Consider the following 27,340-nt stretch of genomic DNA (forward strand, 5'->3'; position numbering starts at 1 on the left):
ATTTTATTTATTTAACACCATATTTACCACTTTTATGCTATGAAAACAAGAAAAATTTTCAAAATGACTATATTGTATAGTCTTTTCTGGTCTTGGTCACACATTTTTTGAACATTTTGTTTGTGCAAAATTAATGTGGCACAATGTTGGTCACTGCCACTGGTAAATCTGCTGATAGCTGTCACTGAGGCCAATATTGACAAAAAAAGGTGATTACTTATTGTTTTCTTTTGCTTTTGTTTGTTTTTTTGTTTTTCGTCAGGAAGGACATCGGCGTTATAATCTTCCAACTCAAACATCGCTGTGGTGGCCTCTTGTGAATAAGAAAAGAGTCTAAAGTGTTTTAAGACGCTTAACAGAACAACAGTGGCAGCACCAAAGGACTACAGAGTCGTAAGCTACACTTCTACAGCCGCATGATGAAACACTTGGCTGTCTTGGACGTAAATCAATGGAATCATTCAAACAGAAATAATATCGGTTGGGGTTTTTTTTGTTTTGTTTTGCTTTTGTCTTTTTTGCACCCCTGTCGACCAACCCTCTTAATTCTCAGTGATTAATCAACTCTAGGTAGTCATATCCTCTCGCGCTTGTTTACTTCACCTCTGTTCTCCGCTGTCTGCTCCACGCGCCCTAGCAACTGCAGCATCAGCACGAGCAGCTCAGCGTTGGTAAGCTACGTCAGAGCACTACTTCTTCTGCGTCAAGTCAGCCGGGAGCAGCCAGGACGTACCGGAAGTCGATCACATTACATTCAAAATAAAGTGCCACAAACCTACGCTTTTTCGTTTGTTTTTTTTTTTTTTTAATTATTTTGTATCATCATAACTAAGAAATTCAAAGTGGAAAACAGCTAATATAATCGTTTATTTGTAAAAATGATCCTATAAAAATTATGGTTATCTGCTTTATACTACTTTCTAATGATTTCATTAGTTGAGCAACGAAATTAAGATGCAATCCTCTCAGTGCAAAAGAATAATACAAAACTACAATAAAGTTATATATATGTGTGTGTGTGTCTATAGAAAAACGAAAAACACAATTATTTCCGTATTGCACTTATAATAATAATAATAATAATAATAATAATAATAATAATAATAGTGGATTGCATTTATATAGCGCTTTTCGAGGCCCTCAAAGCGCTTTACAATTCCACTATTCATTCACTCTCACATTCACACACTGGTGGAGGCAGCTACAGTTGTAGCCACAGCTGCCCTGGGGCAGACTGACAGAAGCGAGGCTGCCATATCGCGCCATCGGCCCCGCTTTCTCCTTATTTGCCGGTGTTGATGTAAATACCAAAGATGACTGTTGTCATGATCATATATATTAAAGTGAAAGTACCAAATGATCATGATTACGTGGACCTGACAGCGTGCAGACATTTGATTTAGAAGATAACAACCGGAAGTATCGGTTACACCGGCTGACTTCACACTGCACTGGTCCCTCTCCCGTTGAGTGAGCGGAGGCTAGCCCAGCATCACCGCCTTCTTCTTTCTATCCTTTCTGAATGTGTTATTCCTGTCTTGTTTTTTGTTGTTGTTGTTTGTTTGTTTAGTTCATTTTCCAGCTCATCACAAACTCCACAGACGAGGCACCCTCGCTCTGTTTTTAACAGTTATTTTCTTCGAACACAAAGCGTTTGGCTAGACGCTTAAAGCTGTCGCGTTGCTTCAGCCGGGAGAGAAAAATATCCATCCCCGACGTCTCGAGGAGGCAGGGTGCGAACACAGCAACGCCCATTTTGACACAAGCGGTATCGCTGCTGTCCTCACGAAGGCCGTGTTTCTATTTTTTCCCTCTTTTTCGGTGTCTACCTTTGATATCTGAGTCTACCTTCCTTACTTGTAATCTTCACCCTGGTCATTCTGCCCTGCCTTTTCTCATCGCATCTGTAGCATCTTCGAGTAGTGGCAGCAGGGTCCGGGGCTGCCGAAGAGCTCCATGGCCCTTTGCATGCAGCGCACCGAGACTGCATTTTGCAGGTGAGTCTGTTTTTGCATACACAAGGTCAGAAATTTGGATGATGTTCCTGAGCATGGGTTATAGCACCAGCGTGGAATATGTTTTTGTATGTGTGAGGAGGGGTGGCGTGCTTCCCACAAAACACAATCGGCCTACATTTCACCGTGCAGGCTTTTGTATGGAGATGAACGTGCAGGGAGCATTTATTTTTCGTGTTAAGGTCCTCTCATCTAAGGGATATTTCATCCCCTAATATGTCAAGTTAGCATGGAGGGTAGATAGTAATAAAACAGGCAATGTTCAACATTTACAATTAAAACCACATCTATTCTCGTAGTGGTTCGGGCCATGTTCTTAGGCCAAAAAATGTTCTGTTGTTCATGTTGTTCTGACAACAGCATAACAGAAGGTTGAGCCACTCTTCTGTTATTTCTGCTACTACTACTACTGCTGCTACCAGTGTTACTATTGCTGGTAGCGTACACTCTGCAGGTGATTTGTGGGCAGCCGCTGAGGCAGGAAAAAGCTGCCATCAAAATAAAGTGGTGGGAGCATTTCACTGGCAGACTGCTGATGCTGAAAACCCCGCTTAGTCACACACACACAACCAAGTTCTCTTGTGTGTTAATAATGATCAGAACCCCCCCCCCCCCCCCCCCCCCCCCCCCCCCCCCCCACACACACACACACACACACCACCGACGTTTCCTAGCAACAGCTATATGCACTGGTCAAGGCCCCTGCCAAATTTAGCTCAAGGACACACACACACTACCAGTCAGAGCTGTGTGTTTGCATTTATGGATTCATGTTCTATTCATTTCAACATTATAAGAGAAGATGAATGAGTTGATTCTTTGTTATCCATTAAAACTGTCTGCAGTGTGTGTTTGCACTGTTGCACTGCCGTTCTGCTGTCATAGCAGATGAGGGAGAATTCTGATGTTGAACTGTACTTTTTGGTATTTAAACTTTGTAAATAATCATAATCTCAATATTGAAAATGTAATTCATTAGAATGCAAATAATTCTCTGTTCTCAGAGAATGCATAGACTCAGAATTACATAAAAGAAGCTGTTGTTAATGCTATATCAACAACCCTACAGTGAGATGGACAGAATCACTATAAGTGGCGTCATATACAAGGTTGTAATATACTGTGTATACCAAATTTTTGCCTGTACACCAGCGGTCCCCAACCTTTTTTGCGCCACGGACCGGTTTATGCCCGACAATATTTTCACTTTAAGGTGTCGCAGATAAATACAACAAAATAAAACTAGTACTGGTACCAAAAAAAAGAAGACTTATTCATAACACACGTGAAAAGATCCAGGAAAACCGAGTTAACGATAAAAACGATAACAAAATAACGCTGAAAACCGATAAAAATCCTGAAAACCATACATTTCACACCTGAGCCTCAACTCTCGCGGCTCGGTACCAAACGACTCACGGACCGGTACCGGTCCGTGGCCCGGGGGTTGGGGACCGCTGCTATATACAATCCTAGAGGTTTTGTGCAATTCACTGATGGTGTCAGTGAATCACTGCAAAACCTCAACCTGCAGCCAGGGTCAGTTGGGTACGCTCCCCTGCTCTCATTTCAGGTGTCTTAATGCCATTAACCAGGGGGTTGTGTGAGCCTGGCATAGCTGCTCTGCCCAGCATGGGATGGATTAACATCAATCTGGCCACACACAGACACACACACACACAGACTCCCTGACACAAACGTAAATACACACAGACCTAGACAGACAGAGCGAGCTTATCCCATTGGCCAGCTGTATGTCTGGTGATTTGTTGATGTGTTTACATCAAACGTCTTTACATCTCTAGATCTACTCAAACTCATTTTCTGTTTTCCCTTCAGACTGCATCTGTGGCCTTAACCTTCTAGATTTCTCCTCTGATTGTCCTCAACGCCTCCGGCATTCCCCCCTTCTCTCCCTCTGAGCAGTCTGCTCCCTCATTCTCCTCTCGGTTTCCCGCCATCGCGTCCAGCTGTGGCCCTCACAGGGCACGCTCGCTGGCTCTCACCTGACAGGTCCCTGGCCTCAGGACGACAGCCAGCAACAACACATTCCCTACATGAGGGACAAAGCGACGCAGGTGAGTATAGCGTCTCTTTGTGTAGTAATAATTGTGAGATACACAAAGTTTGCATTTTGTTTATATGCGCAGGCCACAATACATAGTAAAAGTATTATTACTGTTACTGGAAGAGGAAAGAACCCAAAGTGCTGACTGACATAAGGAAGAAAAATTAACAGTCTTAAAAATAAATTGTAGGAATTTTATGTTGCCCTTTTTCAGGCTTATTGGGCAACAGCTTAAGATGCGTTTCAGTCATCCTCTTCCCAGGCACAGCAGGTATATGTGGGTGGTTTCTGCAAGACTGCAGGAAGAGAGGTTGGTTAGCTTTGGGAGGACATTATAGACTGACTGGATAAACTTGATCTAGGTTGGCTCAGCCTTCCATAGTTTTAACCACAAGATATCCCAGTTCATTAACTGCTCCCATAAATTCCACACCCTTTGCTGCCGCGTCCCAACCATCCTCTACCCCTGCTTGGGTCAGTTCCTGGACCTACTGGCTTCTTTCCCTTCCTATTGAGGTTCCAGAGCTCTCCACTTCCTGCCTGTCCTTACCTCTTATGCCAACCAAGGAGACTCTGGTGTTACTGGAGTCTCTATACTGCATCATCTCTGTTGTTTGGGTTTGTCTGAAAACCATGAATTCTTCTGACAGTCTGCTCAAGAGGAGTCACATCTTATTCTTCCTCCCATATAAAGCTGCCTCTGTGTAATTCATGGTCCTGCAAAAGTGTCTATCTGCGTACACACTTCAGTTCGGACAGTAAGCGGACAGATATATGCTTCCGTGCAGTCCTCTAAAATCCCAGCTGAACATAACTGTATGACCTGTGTGTCTGGCAAATGCTGATTGGTTCACCGGTGGGTGGAACAGGGAAGACAGCTGAACAGAAGGGAACAGAAGAACCATGAAAAGGATTTTTTTTTAAAAATAGAGAATGAAAAGCACAAACAGTGTTTGCAGTATTTTTCACTTCAGCACTTTGTATGTTATGACTGCACTCTTTTCTGCAGCTGGCTGACAAACCAGCAGCAGCATAAGCAAGAGTGGCGCACAAACCGGTTTTACCAGACACTTTGTACACTGACTTGATAACAGAGCTCTCCACAGGTAGACAGGCCATCCCAGACTGCTAACAGACTGTCAGCATGCTACCCTTGCTGAACCACAAATCCACTTTAGGCTACAAGGAAGGGCCAACCACCTACTAGCAATTGTGCTCCCAAACCCATAATGGCCAGTGTGACATTGTAAACCAGCAGTGTGGCAGGATGCCATGCCAGTAAATCCAGCCCTTGAACTTTACTGCCAACACTTTACTGATTTGTCCAACAATATAAGCCAGGTTTTCAGCTCTCTGGTGTTTCATGAGTTATGGTTGTGTTTGCTGTTGGAAGACCTTCCCCATGCTCTTAACTGGCTTCTCAGTTATAACATAAAAAACATGTGCTGCACCTATAAGTCAGTTCTACAAATGGGGAGTTGGTGTTGTCTGTTTAAATAATCCTATATATTTGATTAAGAACTGTCAAATGTTTTTTGGTTTCAGCTGTATTTTTTTCCTGTTTAGCAGTTTTAAGCTTGTGTGAGCTTTAGTTCTGAACAGTGTATGTGTGGATCTGTGTGTGTCAGACTCCCAGGGCCTGGGCAGATGAGAGGAGGAGGGGCTCACACAAACGCTCGGCCTCCTGTGGGAGCACCGACCAGCTCAAGGAGGTCACTTTCTTACCTGATTACAGGCCCAAATAAACAACAAATTACAATACGGGTGTTGGAACATACTGAATCCCTTGTTTCTCAGCATGCTACCGTTAACACTGATGTCTGTATGTGCTCTCTTCAGATCGCCAAATTGCGTCAGCAGCTACAGCGCAGCAAACGCAGCAGCCGCCATCGGAGGGACAAAGAGCGCAAGGCCCCTTTCAATGGCAGCCACACCATTATCCAATCGCAGGTGACTAATAGAGACAGCATGCAGGTTGGAGGAAGACTGTGTTGGGTACCCGATCTGGGTTTTTGAGGACGTCCCACTTTCTCGATGTCCTTATTTAGCTCCAGTGTGTGTGTGATGTAGACGTACATACACACTTAGTGGCCACTAATGTCATTGTGTACTGTATGCGACAGAGATGGCAGTAGGGCCACTCACACGTTCCCTGTGGAGTCTGTTGCAATGCAGCTGTCCTGTATTCTGGATGTCCTGGAAGAAAATGAATGACTGGCTCAAATATAGTGCATTTATGCTATAGCAAACGTTAGCTCAGATAAATTATCTCCACATTTGTTTCTTTCTATGGCATTGACCGTTTAAAGCAGCGGTCCCCAACCTTTTTTGCGCCACGGTTTGTGCCCGACAATATTTTCACGGAATGGCCTTTAAGGTGTCGCGGATAAATTCAACAAAGTAAAACTAGTACCGGTACCGAAAAAAAAAAGATTTATTCATAACACACGTGAAAAGACCCAGGAAAACCGAGTTAACAATAAAAACGATAACAAAATAACGCTGAAAACCGATAAAAACCCTGAAAACCACACATTTCACACCCAAGTCTCACTCTCGCGGCCCGGGACCAAACGACTCACGCACCGGTACCGGTCTGTGGCCCGGGGGTTGGGGACCGCTGGTTTAAAGTCACTAAACCCCCAGATGACGTTTGTAATAAATTCGGTTTGTCTGTGTTTTTGCAGTCGCCTATGCCTAAGACCATTCTGATACCCATCCCTATATCCAAGTCGTCGGCCCCTCGTTTCCGCAACAGCGTGGAGGGCCTTAACCAGGAGATCGAACGCATCATCATCCGTGACACCCCCGAGAAGGACGAGACCATTGTTGTGAGTTTCACTGAGTTAACGTGCTCCCAGTGTGTTAAATGTCGTGTCCTTCCCTAAAAAAAAATAAATCTCAGATTGGTTTCTTTTTTAAAGATTGGGGATATAATTGTGATTTTGTGTGTGTGTGTTCGTGCAACAGCCACAAGATGTCCCCGATGGGCACCGTGCACCCCCTCCTGTCCCCCTACAGCGAAGTAGCAGTACCCGCAGCATCGACACGCAGACTCCCTCTGGCGGGGGCCTGAGCAGTAACCATAGCAACTGCAGTAGCCGTCCCGACTCCATCTCACCCTCCTACCTCACCGTCCTCAACGACACGTGTGGAGGCAGCCCATACGAGGACAAAGGTGACCAACGAACGCATACATACAAGAGTCAAAACCAGACACATAGCGGTGCTTTTGTGAGCTCGACGTGTTGCTAACCCACCTTCTTGCTTATTCTCAGAGCTGGGACCTTGCTCCCCGCTGCCCAAATACGCCGCCTCTCCTAGACCCAACAACAGCTACATGTTCAAGAGAGAACCTCCAGAGGGCTGTGAGAAGGTCAAAGTGTCTGAGGAGTCAATGTGAGTGGAAAAGGAGGTGTTCAGCATCCTTCCAGTTGGAGACCAGCTGCTAACCCTAACCCATAAAATCACATAGAACAACCAAAATTGACATCAAATATGCCAAGTACTGTTTGTGTGTGTGTGAGCGAACCTTAATTTATCTCTCCACAGTCACATTGTTGTCTAAACGCCATTAAAGGTGTCTAAGTGTTTTTCTAAGTGTGTCAAGAGTTTTGCAAAATCATGTATAAAAACGAGAGGTTAACATGTAGGCTAAATATGACTCTGCATGTGTTTCCAGGCCCAAGCCTCTGCAAGAGATCCCTCCCTTTCTGTGTCCTGACCGCAACAAGGTCAACTTCATTCCTAACAGCGGCTCTGCCTTCTGCCTCGTCAGCATCCTCAAGCCCTTACTCCCCGCCCCGGACCTCAACTTTCGCTCTGGCGTGGGCCTGCAAAGCCTGTCCCCATCCCTTGTGCCTCTGTCCACCCAGCCCTGCCTCCTGGAGGAGCCGGAGAGTTTCTGATGCCCCCCCTGCAGCCTTCCAGTCCGCACAAACCCCTTCCTTTCCTCTAAAACAGCCTCCCCCCACCAACATAATCCAAAAACATTTGAGGAAATGGCCCTTCTGCTCTAAAAAACTGCCTTCAGCATGCCAGCTAAGCTCTCTCTGATGTCCTTATCTTGTTCAAAAAGCGCTTCCCACTGCCTCTCCTCATCAGACAACTACAATGTGAGAGTCCTGCAGGCCTGAGCAGACCTCTGCAGCTAACATTTCATCGCTTTCTTCTACCTTAGTGCTGGTTATTGTTCCTGTTTTTTGGGAGGAAAAAGGAGGAAGGACAGACTCTTTTATTTCATCGTATTATACCATGGCGCCTTTCCACGGACATATCTTTTTTTCTATCTGTAGTTATTTCTCTTGATATGAAATATGCCTTCCATGATAACAAAAAAAGGCTGCTGGTTTCCTTAGTGACCTAGAGTTTGACCACAGAGGCTAATTTTGGTGCTGCCAGAAAATATAGTAGCAAAACTTCAAGAGTCGGGAAAAAGACAAGTTCAAAATGTGCCTGATATTTTTCACTGATTTCCCTGAGTCATCATAGTGCTCTGATGATGTTGATGTTTAGATGAGACATCTTTGCACTATCGTGGCCATATATTCATAGAGAAAGGCTGAACCAGCTTCAAAACAAGCAAACAATGAGACGGTGCATAATTCACACCTTGAAACAAGTAAATACTTTATTTGGACCACCTTGTAAACCAAATCCAGACATCTGTTTTGTACTTTTATTAGCTGTTTGCCACAAAAGTTAGCTAAAACTGGGACAAAGCGGTGCCTTTGTTACGCTAACTGGTAGCAGTGAACTGGTCCCCTGCTGGGCAGCTTGTATCTTTGAGGAACACAGGCCAGGCTAAGCGTGCAGCATGTTCAGCCTCCTTCCCAAGTCTCCCTCTTTTTACTCCGCCGTATTTGTTCCTTCTTTTTCCAGCTCTTTATCCCCTTTTTTCTCTCACTTTCACTGTAATGCTAATTTCCTTCTGACTTGCTCAGCTTGTGTTCAAATGTGTCTAGTAGGGCCCCTCTTCCCTGCAGGACAGGCTCCCTTCTGACGTGCAGGGCTGAGAGTACGGAGATGTTGGTGAACCTGAGTGTTACACAGCAGACTGGTCGATGGGGGGGGCGTACAAATTAGAACCCACTTTACTGTGTGGATTCGGTCTACAAAGTGACGGGCAGCAATTTGAAGTGAAAGATTAGAGACTAGTGGTGAAGGTAGTAGAGCATTAATGAGCTATAAAGACAGATAGTTCCCTCAGAAATTTGTAGAGACTAGAGATAAAGGTAAACGATAGATTGTAATATTAAAAAATAATATCAGAGTTGAATGTAGTATAAAAATAAACAACCGTGGTTGGATCTGATGTAACTATAGACAGTAAAACCTGGATGTAGCAGGAGCGCATCCTGAATGTTGTACTTTCTGACTTTAGAGTGAGCATAGTTTTAAAAAACAGACTTGCTGTTCTGTTCAGCAACACCTGAAAATGGGGACTGAGCCTTTAAAGCAGGGGTGGGGAACTCCAGGCTTTGAGGGCTGGTGTCCTGCAGGTTTTAGATATCACCTTGGGTCAACACCCCTGAATCAAATGATTAGTTCATTACCAGGCGAGGAGGTAATTTAGCCATTTAAATCAGCTGTGTTGGATCAAGGACACACTCAAAACCTGTAGGACACCAGCCCCTGAGGCCTGGAGTTCCCCACACCTGTTTTAAAGTAATCAAGTGTTTACTGAGCTCATGGAGCGAGATAGTTGAGGGTGATTTTCCCTGAGATTTCTGTCTTAAGATTGCTGTTTTAAGGCACTTCCATGTCAGCTTCACTGCATCTGTTTTTATACTGTCTGCAGCTGCACATCTGATTGGTGCACAAAAGTATAGTCTGTGACTTAACTACAGCGAGCAACATGAAAGATCATTGTATGAAGACAACTGTATTCTTGTGCAGTTTATGGGTCACCAGCCTCTCTCTGCCTCGGCCCATCCTCTTGTATTCTTGTATATGTCTACTACTCGACTGTGCCTGCTATGGTAGGATAGGAATGTACCGGGTTTGTAAATATAGAGGCACGATGTGTTTGTATTTATTGGCTGAAAAAGATATGTATCAGAATGAGTCACAAGTGTACGACTCCCCTTCTCCCCCCTCCTATTCCCTCACCAAGTACTGTGAATTCCTACATGTCTCATTATTGTGAATAATAATAATGTATTTATTTATTAGACAGGAGTGTAATTGGGTCTTAAGAGTTTTAATCCTGAAGAGATTTCATCATCATCCATCTCAGGTTGTAGTGCACAGAACACAAGATACTCAGACTTCTCAGTGTGCACTAACAAGTTTACTGAACCGAGAGCAAACCAACAGCTGCTGTTTATGTAGCCTCACACAGTGCAGATCCTGAATTACTTAAATATGTAGCAGAGCTGAAGTAGAGAGAAGCATTGTTCAGTGACCTGGTCCAGAATAATAGGTAGTCCCAAAAAATGATTATGTAACAAAAAAACATGTTTAAACTATGAAGAAAATGCTGACAAACAATCACACCTACATATTCCCTTTTGTCTTTTTCAGATGTGTTTACAGGAACAAAAAGATTTGTATATGTGAAAATACAGATTTATTCCCCACTTTTAGTCGTATTGGAGTGAGGCACGACACAACAAAAAGTCGACACGTCCGTTTTTTGTTTGCTTGTCCCGTTTATTGGAAACAACTGCCAAGTTAAATTCTTTTGAGTGAAATAAAAAGGAATAGTTAAATAAAGCATCTGTGATTGACTTGAGAAATACATTCTTTTACTTAAAGTGAGGAAATCAAGAGTCAGTAGTGTGTGTGTACATATACACACACACACACATACATATATATACATACATACTAGGGGTGCAACAATACTCGATATTGAACCGTTCGATACAGTGCTTTCGGTTCGGTACGCATATGTATCGAACAATACAATTTTTTAAATTTATTTTATCAACTTTCCTTCTGACATGCCTGTCTGTGTTGAGCGCCTCAGTGGATCTGCGCTCGACAGTGCAGCCTAGGCGGAGTAGTCGAAGGCAGATTCACTGAGCACAGGGCAAGCTAGCAGACAGAAGTTAAGCTCTCCTTGCAACATGGCAAATTGAACCTCCCCCCACCCTCATTCAGATCTGGCGTTTGGAACTATTTTGGTTTTCATGTGACGTATGACCCTGAAGGTAAGCGCGTCATGGACTAAAGTAAAACAGTATGTTGGATGTGCCACGCAATGCTCAATTACATTGGTGGGAACTAGTGTGTTAGTGCAGTTAGCTTGTTGATGCCGTCCAGCCCCACGCACGGGGCGATCCATGGTAGCTCATTAACGGAGATTTGCCGTGTTGTGGCGTTAACGTCATTTCAATGAGATTAACGCTGACAGCACTAGTGGGAACACAACGAATATGACTGCACATTTACTCCGACATCATCCAAGTGCAAAGACGAGTGGAAGCAGACAAAAACAACAAGCACGCATGCTACAAACTTTACCCGAGTCATTTAGACAGCCGTTAGCACATGATTCTCCTTATGGGGACCTGATATGTTTAATATGCTGCTGAGAATATAGCCCAGAAGAAGCATATAGTATAGCTTTTATTTTGGAAAGAGACATTTCTCTGTAATAAACTCTCTTTTCCAAAGAATAGCAATTTCTAGATCAGATAGATTTTTTTTTGTTACTTTGTTGTTTCAGCAACATTAAATTTAAAAACTGTACTTTTGAGTTAAAATATATATTTATAATTAAATAAATGACAAATTAAAAAGGCATGAACATTTTTTTTGTATCGAAAAAATATCGAACCGAACCGTGAATTTTGTGTATCGTTGCACCCCTAATATATATGTATATGTGTGTGTCTACATTATATATATATATATATATATATATATATATACACACACACACACACACACACGGTTATAGTGTCAGGCTTCCTTCTTGCTTTCTTGTCCCCTTGCGGAGTAGTAATGAGGTTTGTTTGTATTCCCAAAAGCTGAGATAATAATATGCAGCTGGTTTAAGTCATTTTGTGAGTTGCTCAACTTCGAGACACACAGTCTTATCACTTTAGCTCAACTGAGTGTGGTTGTACAGGCACACAAATATCGTAACTAAGGATTTGGTTTCAGTCTGTGCATGTGGAGAGAATGTTTACATGATAACTCGTTTTCATCAAATCTGTTTTAGAAACACAGCTCTGCACATTTTTTCACTAAACTTATAAATACTCAGAAATGCAGGTTTCTGAAGTTTTTTGCACTCAAAGAAGCACAATCACTAAATCTACATCAAGTGAGGGATCCATGTTTTTAAATATGTGACATGGTCTGCAGTGTTGATTCCTCCATATAAACCATATATATCTGTGTATCTTCAAAATACACACCACACAAAGTTAAAATAGTCAGTTACAGTGTTACTTGATAGTGTTGCTTTTCTTCCATCTTTACAGTACGCTGCACAACAAAAACATCTGTTTCTCCAACCAGTAATAGTGCTGTCACTTGTAAATCAGTACATTTTTATGTACCAATAACAATAATAATCCCATGGCCAAAAATTCCTTCAAAAGTACAGAATAAATCCTTCACAGATTTTTCTTGGCCCTGGATTTGTGATTGTTAAACAACAGCTGACACTATTTCAAACATACATTTTGACCCAGTTTGAGTGAAATCAGAGATGAAGATGGACAGATAGAGGACTCTGTGCCTGCACTCTAACTCCAGCTGATTAAGCATGCAATGCAGGCCAGTTATTACAGAGCTCTATCAATAAAGTAAATCAAAGTAATGCTGACGCGAAGATTCAGAGTTTCTCCAGTGATGGTGATACACTGTGTTCCTGGTGCAGCTGGAGATACACTATATAAAATAGTGTAAAACGTGTAATATATCCTATGATGAGACATTTTGAGTCCCTGACAGTGACCCACAGAAATAAACCCTTCAAAGTAAACCTGAAACCCAAAACATGAGGTTTGCTGTGTACATGACTCAGTGGCTTCACAGGTAGTGTTAACAGTCTTTACTGACAATGTTTCCTGTTTAAAACACCATCTTTTACTCATTTGCGTCTTTCTCACTGTTCGTGTTTGTTTACTTGAATGATGACATGGAACATTGCAAAGAATCCTTGGGGAGAGAAGATGCACGCACATACACACACAAGCACATATTCAGGCATTGAGCAGCTCGTCTGCGGATCGTCCGATGGCATCAGGGTTGGAAAGAGGGTCGAGGTCTGCAAACAGGTTGAACCAGGCAGACATGTCTTTGGATCCCCCAGGGGCAGCTGCATATACACACACACATATTTATACATTTTATAAGTTTACTGCACAGCAGCCACACCTGGATCAGCAATATATTTAGCAAATATCAACTAATTAAAGTTACAGTACAGTCTCTTAACTGGCAGTTATGCATCCGTGGCCTTGGATGCATTCTCACATAAGATGCATAACAAGGAACACAAATTACTTCCTCCAGGGAGTATTTTTAAGTAGTGTACTTTCTGAGGAATGAGGAAGAGCTTACCATTACCTGCAAATTTGGGAGCTGGCTGAGCTGATTGGTTTGGACTTTGAGGAACCTGCAGGGGTGGAGCTTGGAACATAGGAGGGGTTGCCCAACCTAAAAGGCAAACAACTGATTGTGCTACTGGATCCTTCACAATGGCAATCAGATAGTATGCTGCAGTAAGCAACATGTGGCTCACCTGTGGAACTCAAACTGTGATCCAGCAGCTGGGAGGGCAGAAAGCCTGTGGGGCTAGGGGGGTTAGAGGGTGGACGTGCTGCTGTTGCACCACTCTGTGCTCCTTGGCTGGTTGTGGGGACACTGGGAGAGGTAAACATCCCAAAAGCATCCTGCCATTCTTTGCTGAACTCATCACTAGCTCCTGAACCAGGGCTTAGAAGGTCTTTAAGGAAGGCCATGTCCCCTGGTTCACCGTCCTCCTGTGGCTGACGGCCAGTGTGCAGACTCCCATCTAGAGGGAAGGGGGAAGAACAGGAAAGTTATTAAACCAGAGACAAAACACATCCGAAACTAATCAAGTCAGATGAGGTCTGACACTTGTAGAAATGTTTAGCTGATTTAGAGTTTAGAAATGTGTTAACATAGAATGTAGAATTATTGTAGAGACATTGACACTGCCCTCAATGTAATAAAGGCCTGATGGTGTCCTGAATTTAGGAGCAGAGTATAGGAGACCCTCCCCAGTTGAACTGTGAAAGTAAAACAGAGAGGAGTTAATCCTGAGAGGAAATTCCCCAGAGAATGTTTGGGTGGGGGTCTCAACATTTGACCTGGAAAATTGTGGTCTGGAAGGGAAATGGGTTTTTATGACCTCTACGGAGTCACCTACACCCACAGTGTTTTAACTGTCACGCACACTCACTTACGTGCACACACATACACACAGGTATGCTACACAGTCACACACGAGCACTCACATAGACACAGACACAGAGTTTGCACCACACTGTAGGGGGTTTTTATGATGGGGACGCCTCTATAAAGCTGGCTGTAACTAACAAAGGGGTGAAGATTTTGCAGAGGGACACACCGGCCTCGTCTTCCCTTCTAGAAGTGCATGCTTAAATGAAGATGAATAAAGATGAATAAAAGTTTTGTGAAAATGACTACTGAGTTCCGGTGCCGTCTCTGGAAGTTTCGACGAATAAAAGAACCGGGGTAAAACTGATTTCGCAACACCATGAAAAAGAGGACTAAAATTAGAACAGAAGGTTAAGACTTCAGTTCAGTTACTTGTTGAGTAACAACATGCAATGAGGGAAACGCAGCTATGTATCCATCCTCTATAAAATGAGTCCGAAAATAAAGGGATGAATTGGTCCCAATTGCTTAATGTTAATCACACATTTAGAAAAGACTGATAGTGGAAGCAAAAAGACTGAACCCACAAGTTGAAACCTCAGTATGAGTGAATTTCTGATGACACCAAGCAAAGTCAAGTAGGAAGCCGACACTTAGTGAAGCAGGTTGAAGTTAGAATGAGAGGAAAAAGACAGCCAACCAGTTTACCGGTGGCAGGCAGCTGTGAGAGGCCAAACTCGAGGTTTCCAAAGCCCTGAGGCTGGTGTAGGGCATTTGCTGGGACTGTAGGCTGTGGCATGTCACAGGCCATAAGCATCAGGTCATCATCAGAGCTTCTTGACAGTCCACTGAGGTCTTGCAGGGCTGGTGTGGATGTGATAGCATTTTGGTGAGCTGAGATCAAACGATCATAAAGCCAATAGACATCCTTTCCACAATCAGCAGCAGCAATTCATGCATGCATGTTGTATTTGCACGAGTGCCAGCTACAGAACACAGTTAAACAAGCAGACAGTCACTTACCGCAGTCATCGGTCTGCCTCTGCCCATCACTACTGAGTGGGAGGTCTGGAAAATAAAACAATTCATTAGTAATGTATAATTTGCTATTGACGATATTTTTCTTCCTCGATTTTATAGGTATGCTTGGATGCTTCGAGTTTAGCTGGTGCAGACTGCCTTTTAGCCGACAGGTGGCAGTACATACCTGCATCGGTGGCACTTCCTAACAGGTTGTCATCATCCAAGGAAAGCAGACTAAGAAACAAAAGAGAGAAAAGGGTAAATAACGATAAAAAGTGTCTTATCAGGATGGTTTTGCTATTTATAGCAATGCAGTGGCCTTGGAGACACTTTTAGAAACCACTTGGGTAAACACTGCTCCAAGTCCTGATCGTACAAAAAGATTTCATGAGACACTTTTCAATTCAGATTTGTCCCATCATGTTCTCATACCTTTCTGTGTTGCTCTGCAGTGCTGCCTTCTCTTTCTCCTCTTGTTTTTTAGAGTCTGAGATTTGCTCCAGGGGATCCCGCAGATCCTGAGGGAAGTACAAACAGTGGTACATTTCAATCTATGGAAAACTTTAGATTCAAGTACTTTGAACCACTATAGTTTGGTGTTTAAGTAGAAGCAAAGGGCAACAATCTGAAATACCTTGAGTGTGGTAAACTGGTATGGTACATGTCCCTGGAAGGCCTTGTGGATTTCTGACATGGCCTGAGCAGTTTTCTCCCAGAACTGCAGCAGGGTGGTCTAACAGCACAGAGAAAGCCCAATCACTGAAAAGATTAATTTTAGGAGTCCCTAAACACATCAGTCTTATTACAGGTTAGCTTGACCTCTCTTCAACAAACAAGAGCCTAAACTTAACTTATGACTTTTAGGCTCTGTGAATGGTACTCATGGTCACTGATTAGTGGTCTTTGATCAATGAGCTTTGATCAGTGGTTGTTGATTAATGGTCATGAGAATTTGTATATTAATGATCAAGGAACTGACCTCCAAGCCCATTGTTCTTTCAGTGGTCCTAGTTTCAGCCATAAAGCAAATGTACTGTTTATAAGATTGGGGAAACCTACAGTCAGCTAAGACTGAAGAAGTCACTTGGATGAGTGACGAAATGTTTCTCCCACTGAAAACGCTACGTCCAGATGAACAGAATCAACTTTTAGGGCCTGAGTGTTTTTACACAGCAAAAAAAAAAAGATTAGATTACAGTGGGTGAAATAATTATTCACCACTTACTAGATTTGTAAGTTTGCTCACTTACAATGGAAAAAGTCTGTTTTAGCTTTTGCCAGCTTGCTCCTACAAGAGGTAAAGACCCTACAATAATACAAAGAAACCCCAACAATCAGACAGCTTCCTATGAGCAAGCACTATTGCGACAATGGGAAGGAAAAACTCCCTTTTAACAGGATGAAACCTTTGGCAGAACCAGGCTCAGGTATGGCCGGCCATCTGCCACTAAAAAAAAAAAAAAAAAAAAAAAAAGCTCAAGAAACATTTGGGACAGAGCTAATCGTCAGTACTCGTACTAGACTTCATTACATTTAGAAGTGTTCCTGGGGGTGCTAGCAAGCCAGTAATGGAGTAGGACGTGTTTCTGAAGGCTCCCGCTAACCGAGTTTCAGAAATAGTTTTTTTTTCAACCTACAAAGTCTCATTTTATGTCACAGGGGAAGCTAACAGTTTTATATACCATATTAAAGCTTCATTTGAGACAAAATGGCATCTAACCTAAAGAAATACAAGTACACCGGAGGAACAGCGGCTAGGCCCGGCGCATCCTCGGGCGAGAATACCAATAGTGGCCCAAGGGCAGCGCCCGGCTCAGCGACCACTGAGGAACAGGCTCAGCAGAGCGATGGGCGCTTTGTGGACACTGATGCCCTGAAATTGGAGCTTCTTCAATCCATCAAAGACAATATCAAACGTGGTGTTAAAAGAAGAACTCAGGAATGCACAGAAAGAAGATTTTGATAACATTAGGGCTGACGTGCAAGAAGTGAGAAATGAGATTGCTAACAATACGGCGGCAGCGTGCGCTGAAATGGATGGAGTTAAGGCCACGGTGAAAGAAGTAGAGGACGGGCTGTCAATGTGGAGCGATGAGGTGGTCACCTTGCAATCTACAGTGAAGACTTTGAGGAAGGAGCTATCTGACCTGAAAGATAAATGTGATGACATGGAAGGCAGGATGCGGAGGTCTAATATCCGTATCATAGGGGTCCCGGAGGGCCCGGATTCAAGCTCCACCACGGCCGTATCCGCGCTACTACATGAAGTGCTGGGTATGGATAAAGATGTTATTGTCGACCACTCACACAGGAGTCTGGCCCCGAGAAGGCCGGGTGGTAATCCGCGGGCCATCATAGCCAAGCTTCATTACTACCAGGATTGTGTGGAAATTCTACGCCGTGCCAGGACCCAAGCTCCGCTGAGGTTCAATGGACAACCAATTGCAATATTCCCGGATTTTACGACCTCGGTGGCCCGAGCTCGGGCTGCTTTTACAGAAGTCCGGAAACTTCTCCGTGAGCAGGAAGGTATCCGTTTTGGGATCAGGTTCCCAGCGCGACTTTGTATCACGCACAATGGGGAGGAGAAAGAATTTCTGGATGCGGCGAAGGCAATGGAATATGTTAAAGAACATATTATCAACGTTTGAGGAGGCTGCACCTGATGCTCTATGTGGGAGCGCCGGGCCTAAGCGCAGTGCTACGGTTGGTTGTCTCACTTATGGCTGAGTGTACATGACTCTGCTTATTGTAGCGTTCGCACTGTGATGAAAAGTTTAAAGAGACACTTCTTGTTCAGACATTTAAACTTATTTCATAAACACATTTTGGTTCATTTTATTTCATGACAATATCATTGGGTTTAGAAAAGTTCTATACTTTGTTTGGACGTCGATATATACATGTATATATATGTATTTTTTTTTCTTTTTTTATTTTGTTGTCTTTTTTTTGTAGGATATGTTATGTCAAGCGGCCAGCGGGAGCCTAAGGGTCTGGCTTGTAGTAACCCAAACAAGCACTAGGCTATATGTGTGGATCTGTTTGCAGGGGGTTTGGCAGTCACCATGTTCTATCTGGTGTAATTACTCATTGTGTTCTTGGTTTGGGCTTCAGCCAGATATGTTTATTTTACTTATCACTGTGTTTTTTGGGTTTTTTTCCTTTTCTTTTTTTCTTCCCCTCTCTTTCCTCTTTTCATGTGTGTCGCGCATCTGGAGCTTTCATATTTTACTATTTGACCAGGGATGAGTGCAGCGCGATCATTTAGTGATCGGGTGGTAAATTTTGTAAGCTGGAATGTAAAATCACTTAACCATCCGGTCAAGCGGAAAAAGGTTATTATTCATTTACACCGACTTAGAACGGATATAGCATTTCTCCAGGAAACGCATCTGCATACCTCTGATCATCTTCAAATCAAGTCTGGATGGGTAGGCCAGATATATCACTCTAAATTTAATTCTAAAGCTCGGGGGACAGCAATATTGATAAGCAAAACTTTACCATTTATAGCCACAACTGTAGATGAAGACCCTGCAGGCCGTTTTGTTGTAGTTGTAGGACATTTATATGGTTTCCCCTTGATTTTAGCGAATGCCCCTAACTGGGACGATCATAGTTTTTTCACTAACGTCTTTGCACGGCTTCCCAACATGGCAACACACAATGTTATTCTTGGGGGGGACCTAAATTGCTCATTATCTGCTATGGACCGCAGCTCGCACAAAAGCACGCCTGTTTCAAAATCAGCACGTGTTATACAGCGTTTTCTTCATAACTATGGGTTAGCTGATGCATGGAGATTTCGTAACCCAAATTCAAGTCAATATTCTTTTTTTTCTAATGTCCATAAAACATATACTCGTATAGATTATTTCTTTCTGGACAAAAAACTCCTCCCTTTAGTAACAGACTGTGATTACAAGGCCATGGTGATTTCAGATCATTCACCTGTTGTTCTTTCAATGCGTATTCCCAATGCCTACTCTAATTATCGGCCATGGAGGTTCAATCCAGTATTGTTAGCAGACGAAGAGTTTGTTAATTATATTAGGTCTCAAATAGATTTCTTTCTTGCTATCAATCAAACTCCAGAGATGTCACCATCAACTGTTTGGGAATCCCTAAAAGCATATCTGAGAGGCCAGATAATCTCATTTTGTGCGAACAAAAAGAAGAGGGATACTCAGCGACTCTCTCAATTAGCTGACGAAATTACTAAACTAGACGCTGTATATAGCCATATAGTATTATATAAACGTAGGCTGAAATTACAAACTGAATATAATCTTATATCTACAAAACAGGCTGAGTATCTAATTTCGAAGTTGCGTAGCTACTCGTATGAACATGGAGAAAAAACAGGCAAGCTGCTAGCTCATCAGCTACAACAAAGAACAGCTAATCAAGCTATCCCTGAGATCCGGAATGACCAGGGAATAAGGTACACGGATAACCAAGGTGTAAATAATAGTTTTTTTTAAATACTATCAGACTTTATACAGCTCCCCCCCAGCTAAGGATGACCTGGCACTAGAAAATTTCTTTGAGAAACTTGATATCCCTTCCTTAGGAGACGATGCGGCCACCAGTTTGGAGGAGCCCATTTCTAATGCTGAAATTGAAATGGCCATACGGAGTATGCAGTCTGGAAAATCACCTGGCCCCGACGGGTATCCTTCAGATTTTTTTAAGAAGTTTTCTAACCAATTGAATCCATTGTTAAAATCGACTTTTGAAGAATCTTTCCTCTCACAATCGTCAAGCAGTGATCTCCCTAATTCTAAAAAAGGATAAGGATCATTTAGATTGTGGCTCATACCGTCCAATATCTTTGCTGAACACGGACACCAAAATCCTTGCTAAAGTGTTGGCCCGCCATTTAGAGAAACATTTGCCCTCCATTATCTCACCCGATCAGACAGGCTTTATCAAAAACAGGTACTCGTTTTTTTAATATTAGACGTTTATTAAATATAATCTATAGCCATGTCAAAGGTAATGTATTGGAAACTGTTATTTCGCTTGATGCTGAGAAAGCGTTTGATCGGGTGAGATGGGACTTTCTTTTCCATACGCTTGAAAAATTTGGCCTCGGGAGTAATTTTGTATCCTGGATAAAAGTATTGTACTGTGACCCTGTAGCGGCCATTCAGACCAACAATAGTCTATCCCCCTTTTTTCAGCTTCAGCGTGGCACACGACAGGGGTGCCCTTTGTCACCTCTCCTTTTTGCCATCGCAATTGAACCCCTAGCTATTGCTCCTACACACTGTGTTGAGGTTGAGGGAATATGTCGTGGGGGTATTGAGCATAAAGTCTCTCTTTATGCCGACGACATGCTCTTGTTTATTTCCAACCCTTCAAATAGCCTCCCTAAACTTTTAGATGTACTTAAGGAATTCGGGACAATTTCCAGATATAAGGTGAATTTCGGGAAAAGTGAGGCAATGCCTTTAGGTACAATAACCGGTGAACTTTCGTCTATTTTAGCACCTTTCAAACTCAGCTATAACAAGTTCGAATACTTGGGCATTTGGATTATGCAGAACCATAGAGACGTGTATAAAACTAATTATCTTCCTTTATTGTCCAAGCTAAAAGAGGATTTTGGAAAGTGGGAGTCCTTGCCTCTTTCGCTGGGTGGTAGATTAAATATCATTAAGATGACTATATTTCCTAAATTTCTATATCTTTTTCAGTGTCTTCCAATTTTTTTAACTAAGTCATTTTTTAATAATCTAATCTAATCTAATCTTTAATCTAATCGACTGTTTGGTAATATTGCCGTAATTGTTGTTGGAAGCAATTCTTTGTTCAATAAAAAGACCTTGATCAAAAAAAAGAAAAAAAAAGAAGTGTTCCTCACATTTTGTCCACCGCAGTAACAAAGTGGGGAAGCCATTCCTAGAAATGATAAAAACTTGTACCTGGTAGGTACAGAGGGAGTGGGAGAGCATATTGCAGCGGCTTGCTCCAAGCATGTCCACCTTCTGACACACATCGTTCTTCAGCTTTTCAAACTGGCTCTTTGTCCCTCTTACCTGGGCCTGGACCTGTGGACAAAAAGACATCTGCATTAGATACACATACATACACAGAGTAGTGCAAAAGAAAACCAACCCGAACGAATGGGCCACATCATGCCTTGCGAAACTTTTCCAGCTGTTTGTAGGTGTCTGGGTCGAGCTCTTGGGAGATATCTTTCATCCAGAGCAGAGCTCCTCTGTACTCTGTGCGGGCCTTCTCCATGCAGGTTACTGTCAAAAGTGTGTCCGAAATGGCACGCCGCCGGAACGTCTCCACTTCCTGGTGCAAACGGTGCAGTGACGGACAAAGTGCCATCCTGACAAAAAAAGACAGGAAACAGTTCGTGTTTGTGTACTCGCATTTTTATAGCGCATAATCACTAGTGCCAGTGTTCTCTCCTGCTGCTAACCTCTGTTTGGCAGAGGCACACAGAGCCTTGCTAGTGGCATCCATCATGTTTCCAGCCTTTGTGCGATCGTGCTCGGCTTGGAATCGCAGGAAAAGGCCGAGCTCATTCTCCTCTTGAGACAAGCCTGAAGAAAGAGAAACGAAGACAGCTGCACAATGAAATCGCAGGACTTTCATAAATGAGTGACTAATGCAGTTTGATAGATTCTCATAAACCTGCAGCACTAACACTGCTAAAGAATAAAGCTGCACACTCAAAAAAACTTTGGATAATTTCTTCAATCAGCTCTCCCTAGTTTTTAGCAGGAATTACTCGAGTGCTATATGTGCTACATCATGTGCTTCACACTTCAAATTACGAAATGTGACAGTAGCTCACATTGAATGATGGAAAATGCCCTTCATTTACTTACACTATTAAATTCTGGAAAGCTGCAAGCATCAACAAAATGTTCACCCATAGTTGTATGTCTCCGGAGTGCTCTGATATAGCAACGCCTGGAATTCCTACCTCATTGAGAAGCTGACTCAGAATCTGACTCACGTGTGATCCTGTGCTGATACTTCTCGATCACCTTCAGCAGCTCTGTGCACGTAAACTGAACGGAGCGGAAGAACTGCAGAGACAAACGGGAACAATCTTGAGATCTTTTCTTAAAACATCTCCTTTTGATTAACTTTTTTGCTTTTTTTTCGGAAAGTCAAGTTTTGTTCTTTAACAGTGCGACGTTTGCTCCTCTTCACTGCTGACAATCACAAAACAGAACAGATTTTTATGGCCCTTTCCATCTGTTGTCAGTGAGCTGCCTCTTCTCCCGCCTGGTAGACAACAGCAGTGACTACATGTGTCATAGCAACACATATTCTGAGGCCATTTTAGTGCTGCTGTCTGACAGAAAGGAAAGGGTCACCTTGATCTCTAGAATCTGCTGAAGTTGTAGTTTAAAAAATAAATAAATAAAATAGAAGTACTACAGTATAGAAAGTACATGTACACTCTATTTGTATTACTAGAGCTATTTTATAATATACTGCAACATTGAACATCGGTTCTTTAACTTGTTAGTTACTGTCTTGGAGCAACTGTGTCCACATAATTTCCTCTGGGTTTAATAAATTATTCCAATTCTTTGTCTTATTCTTAGCAGAGAGACGGGCTCACTGAAGATTGTGAGACAGCAGAAGTTGTGGGTGGGCTGAACATGTGTAGTTACTCTTTAACTGTAGAGTAAACAGTCATTAACTTTAATCTGGACCTCAGCGGTGGCCAAACATATCAGCATACAGGTCACTTCTCCTGCACAACTCCTCTAAGTAAAACAAGCATTACTAACCAAGCTTTGCACTTACTGTGATTTTCTAGAACATAAACACAATGACACAGAACAATATATACAAAATTCATTAATGATGAATTCCATTCATCTATATGCAATATAACAATGTGCTGCTCCGTAAATTTGACGGGAGGTTTTATTTTAATAGATTACGTGTCACAAATCAATACTAGTAGAAAGAGCAATCTGAAGACGCACAGAGGTACCTTTTGTCTGTCTCACAGGGGGATGAATTTCTTCTGTTCTCCTGAGAGCAGAAGAACAGAAGAAAGATAATCTCGTACCAGAGCAAAACAAAGGCCTCTAGGGCAGAACCTGCACTACTAAATAACAGCCGTGTTTCAGCAAACCCAGAGAAGTGCTCTCCTTTGATGAGAAGTAAAAGAGCACACTATACCCCATCCAGCTGTTGTTGCAAAAGTCTCATGAATAATTAGCACTCATGTAAGTGGACAGGGAAAAGATCTCTGTAAGCAATGGACACCAGGAAACAATGTACTGTAGGTAAGAGCTTTTCGGTTGTCATTTTGATATGGGTGATTCCTTTTATTTTCCTCTCAGTAGCAAAACAGCAGGCAACAGAGTTTACGACAGATTAAAGATGCATTCATTATTTTGATATTCAGATTACTGCTGACTACTGAGTGATCAAGCCCGGAGTTGCTTTAGAGACCTTTGAAATTTTCTCCACTCACCTACAAGACTGTGAACACTAAACAGTTATTTTATCTCTAAGAAGAGATATCCAATACTGTCTGCCTTCTAATGAACCGCATTTCACTTATTCTAGCTGTTGTCTTGTGAAAAAGGTGAGCGGTTTAAAAAAAAAAAAACAGGTAGGTGGAAGAGTTTGTGATCTGTACTAAACTTGCAGATCCAGTTTTCTCCAGGAGCAAATGGACGTGAAGCCACCGGGACAAATGCTGGTTCAGTGCCGTGCTTTTAACTCAAGCAGGGAGTTTAGCACTCCTGTAGTTACTCAACTGAAACCAAATCCTTCCCTTGGGAAAAGGACAAAATCCTTAGGAAGTTAGCCTGAGTACTATACAGCAGAGAACTTTTTTTATTTAGACAAGACAAGAATATTTTCTTGTCTTCAAACTTATTCTAAAATGTAAATGTATTATTTGAAAACAGAATGAATGTTTTGTGCTTTCTTTTTGAGTTAGCAGGACTTGGTAGGGGGTTTTATTTTGAAAGGTTTTGAAAAGAACAGGATGAAAATCGCAAGTTCATCGCTGTAGCTTAAACAGCTGTCTTGCTCACTGCTGAATGGGGCAAGGTTGTTTCCTGGCATAGATTCCCGGCCTCCCAGAGAAAAGAATGGAGGTCGAGACCTGCACCTCACAAGCCACAAGTTAGAATTAGGGTTAACTGTAACCCCATTAATACATATACTATATGTGTTAATTTATCCTCTCCCAATTACATCTGTCATCCACCCATCTGCCCTCCCCAATCCCAATGTCTCCTGACCTAAAACAGCTCTTTTTTTTTTTTTATCTTGAAGGTTGCCGACGCCTGGGCTACACTAAAATCTGCAGTTGTTAATATAACCTTTATTAATGAGAGCAAATTTAATCTATACTCAGATGGGGAAAATTTGGACTCTTACTGTGTTCCAAGTAAGGATTCTGTAAAGCATACCATGTCACACTGCAAAACAGGTAGAGCACTTCCCTAAAGCTGCTAACACTGAAAAGCTATTCATATTTATAATTTAGATTAAAAGTTAGGATAAGTTATGGCTATCTGTGGAAGACAGAAGAGTCGAACAATATCAAACCAATATGACTGAAAATAAAGGAAAAACAAACATCCTGTAGTTCCTGTGCTTAAAGCCATTCCACAAAACTTGCTGCTTTTTTCCTACTCTGGAAGCTGTTATTTAATTTTTAAAACTGTATTTTCTCAATAGAATTTGTTTTTCTTGAACAGCCCCAGGCTCTTTTGAATAAATTCCTCATTTTCCTTCAGATTTTGAGCAATGAATATCATCTTGTGTGCCACCAAATATTAAAACACTCTTAGGCCTGTCCTTCCCCACCTCGAGCTTAGCATCCAGGTCAGCATCGGAGGCCACCACATACTCATCCTCCTTCTTGCCCGTGGCTTTGATGAGGACCTGTTTGGTCTTCCAAAATTTCTTCTGCATACGGGCCATCACTGAGCTGTCCTCGCCAAGCAGAGCCCGGCCACCACTCAGCATGTCTCCGGCAAACCTGGAGCCAAGGACATGACGTTGTCAGCAACATTTTTTACCAGGCTGTGTGTGTGTGTGTATATATGAATTGCATATAATGCTCACAATAATAACAAATCTTCACCTACCCGTCCATAGTAGATAACCACTGTTCTAAAAGTATACAAAACAACAGTTTAGACAGATGGAGAGAATAGTAGCATAAAGCATAAATTAATCAATTTAGGTTTCTGTCTAGGTGAAGGTTCCTCAATGCAAAAATACATAAGCAGACAGCAGATATGATAGGGGGGAAAGGGTTTTGTACAAAAGTGAATAAAATCCATCTATTCAACGTTTAACACATCATTGAGTAATAAAAGATATTCCTGCAGTTGGGCTTCCTGTATGACTTCGATGTACACACAAACACAAAAAAGCAGTAAACATGCCTGAAGACTGAGCTGAGATATAATCAAGTTACAAACGCTTATGTGGGTTTATTTTGGCCCAAACGCCTCGGTGCTGAGGGCTAAAGAAGCTAATCTAAAATGCCTCGAATATGGAGCAGGGATCAGACACCTGCGACTTCAAGGAGTCAGGGAGAACTGAGACAGCTGGATATCGAGCAGGTGTTACATTTCAGCAAAATAGAGCTCTCTGACACGTAAAACCTCCCAAAACCAGGTGTCGTTCGGACATTTATCTACACAGAGTACAATTATGAAAGGGTAAACACGTAAACGAAGTAAACGAACTAAGGAACCGCAAAGGAGCTTGTGTGCTAGCAGCAGTTTAGCTAGTAGCAGGTTTGATGGTTAAAGCTGCGAAACGTCTTGAGACCATCTAACTGAGCGACCGTGCGTTTTACTGAAAGTCTTTCATTGTATCGCTCCATCCTCTGTAAGGTGAAAACAGTGTTACCTTTATTTACTTTCTCTCCAGCACTCTGTGCATGTATTCAGCTCAGCTAGCCTCCTCTGACGATAGCCATCACCATCTGAGTCACAGAAACAGGATATGGTTAAGCAGCTGCAGCGATGTATGAACACTAGAGGCCGCTGTTAGACAGCTGAATTCAAAGATCGTCTGTTGACAGGATAACCTACCAGATGATAATCAACTCTTTCCTCCGATACGTAAAAATGGACGTGATTGGCGTGATAAATAGATATATAGCATGTTAAATCTATATGTGTTCTACGTGATAATGTCAAAAGAAACTAGCGATTCTGATGGTCGTGATACTGGCTATATGAGTCAGTCTATAAATAGTGAATGTAGCTAAAATTCAAAATGAATGTAGATATAATTATTTATTATAAATGAATGAGTCCCTTAGGAACTTCAGCACCAATATGTTGGAAAGCTTATCTGGTCATATCAGTTGGTTTCAGTCGTCAAGTTGTTAAGAAAGTTATGTTAGGCATATTAATTAAGGAGGAGTTGGAGCTCCTTCTTTCATCACACCTCCACTGACAAACCAGTTGGAAGAAATAGTCAATAGGTTGACTTTGGCTCTTGAGAAATATGAAGAAGTTTATAATGTGAATGCATAATGTGTTAAACTTTTTAAAAGATAGTTTATTAATATAAACCTTGAGGTTGCCCAACTGATGTTGTGTAGGCATTTTGCTAATTGAAATGAACTGAACGATCCTCTCTGCAGACCTGATTGCCCATTGTCCTTATTCGCGGCTGAGCAAAACCAGACAGTGACTGGTGTGCAGGACAGACTGGATGATGGTGGGGTAGAAGATGACCAGCAGCTGCTTCCACTGACAGTTCTGATCTGTCAAATGTTTCTTTAACTTGAGTAACTGAAAGACTAGTCAGGGTTGAGGGGAAGATGAATCAGTACAGTGACATCCTTGATATCCTGCTCCAGAGCACACACACACACACTTTATAAACTGTTATATATAAATACTGTATAGTTAAATGA

At 42.3% G+C, this 27,340-nt stretch overlaps 2 protein-coding genes across 8 annotated transcripts; one reads left to right on the forward strand and one right to left on the reverse strand.

The window, feature by feature from the left end:
* The first annotated feature begins 21 nt into the window (after nt 1-21).
* fam117ba (family with sequence similarity 117 member Ba) lies at nt 22-10,800 on the forward strand. 3 transcript variants are annotated; one of them, XM_085152516.1, is made up of 8 exons: nt 22-1,997; nt 3,855-4,093; nt 5,712-5,795; nt 5,923-6,033; nt 6,771-6,914; nt 7,054-7,261; nt 7,362-7,482; nt 7,766-10,800. In XM_085152516.1, exons 2-8 carry the CDS (start codon nt 4,073-4,075, stop codon nt 7,989-7,991), a joined length of 915 nt encoding a protein of 304 aa, XP_085008642.1. In that variant the 5' UTR covers nt 22-1,997; nt 3,855-4,072; the 3' UTR covers nt 7,992-10,800. The 3 variants fall into 3 exon arrangements, with proteins under 3 accessions (XP_085008642.1, XP_085008641.1, XP_085008640.1); XM_085152515.1 differs by having other exon boundaries at nt 5,712-6,033; XM_085152514.1 differs by lacking the exons at nt 22-1,997; nt 3,855-4,093 and having other exon boundaries at nt 4,100-6,033.
* Nucleotides 10,801-12,473: 1,673 nt separating this feature from the next.
* On the reverse strand, nt 12,474-27,204 carry ical1 (islet cell autoantigen 1-like). Of its 5 annotated transcripts, none has more exons than XM_085152503.1 (16): nt 27,067-27,204; nt 26,320-26,395; nt 25,545-25,564; nt 25,261-25,435; nt 22,421-22,493; nt 21,878-22,001; nt 21,586-21,784; nt 21,369-21,494; nt 16,070-16,168; nt 15,868-15,953; nt 15,620-15,669; nt 15,436-15,480; nt 15,121-15,306; nt 13,790-14,062; nt 13,609-13,704; nt 12,474-13,363 (listed from the first exon to the last, which is right to left on the reverse strand). In XM_085152503.1, exons 3-16 carry the CDS (start codon nt 25,550-25,552, stop codon nt 13,248-13,250), a joined length of 1,656 nt encoding a protein of 551 aa, XP_085008629.1. In that variant the 5' UTR covers nt 25,553-25,564; nt 26,320-26,395; nt 27,067-27,204; the 3' UTR covers nt 12,474-13,247. The 5 variants fall into 5 exon arrangements, with proteins under 5 accessions (XP_085008629.1, XP_085008628.1, XP_085008631.1 ...); XM_085152502.1 differs by having other exon boundaries at nt 25,545-25,569; XM_085152505.1 differs by lacking the exon at nt 27,067-27,204 and having other exon boundaries at nt 15,121-15,276; nt 25,545-25,569; nt 26,320-27,039.
* Nucleotides 27,205-27,340: the final 136 nt, after the last annotated feature.

The sequence above is a fragment of the Neolamprologus multifasciatus genome, chromosome 23 (assembly GCF_963576455.1).
Source record: "Neolamprologus multifasciatus chromosome 23, fNeoMul1.2, whole genome shotgun sequence".
NCBI lineage: Eukaryota > Metazoa > Chordata > Actinopteri > Cichliformes > Cichlidae > Neolamprologus > Neolamprologus multifasciatus.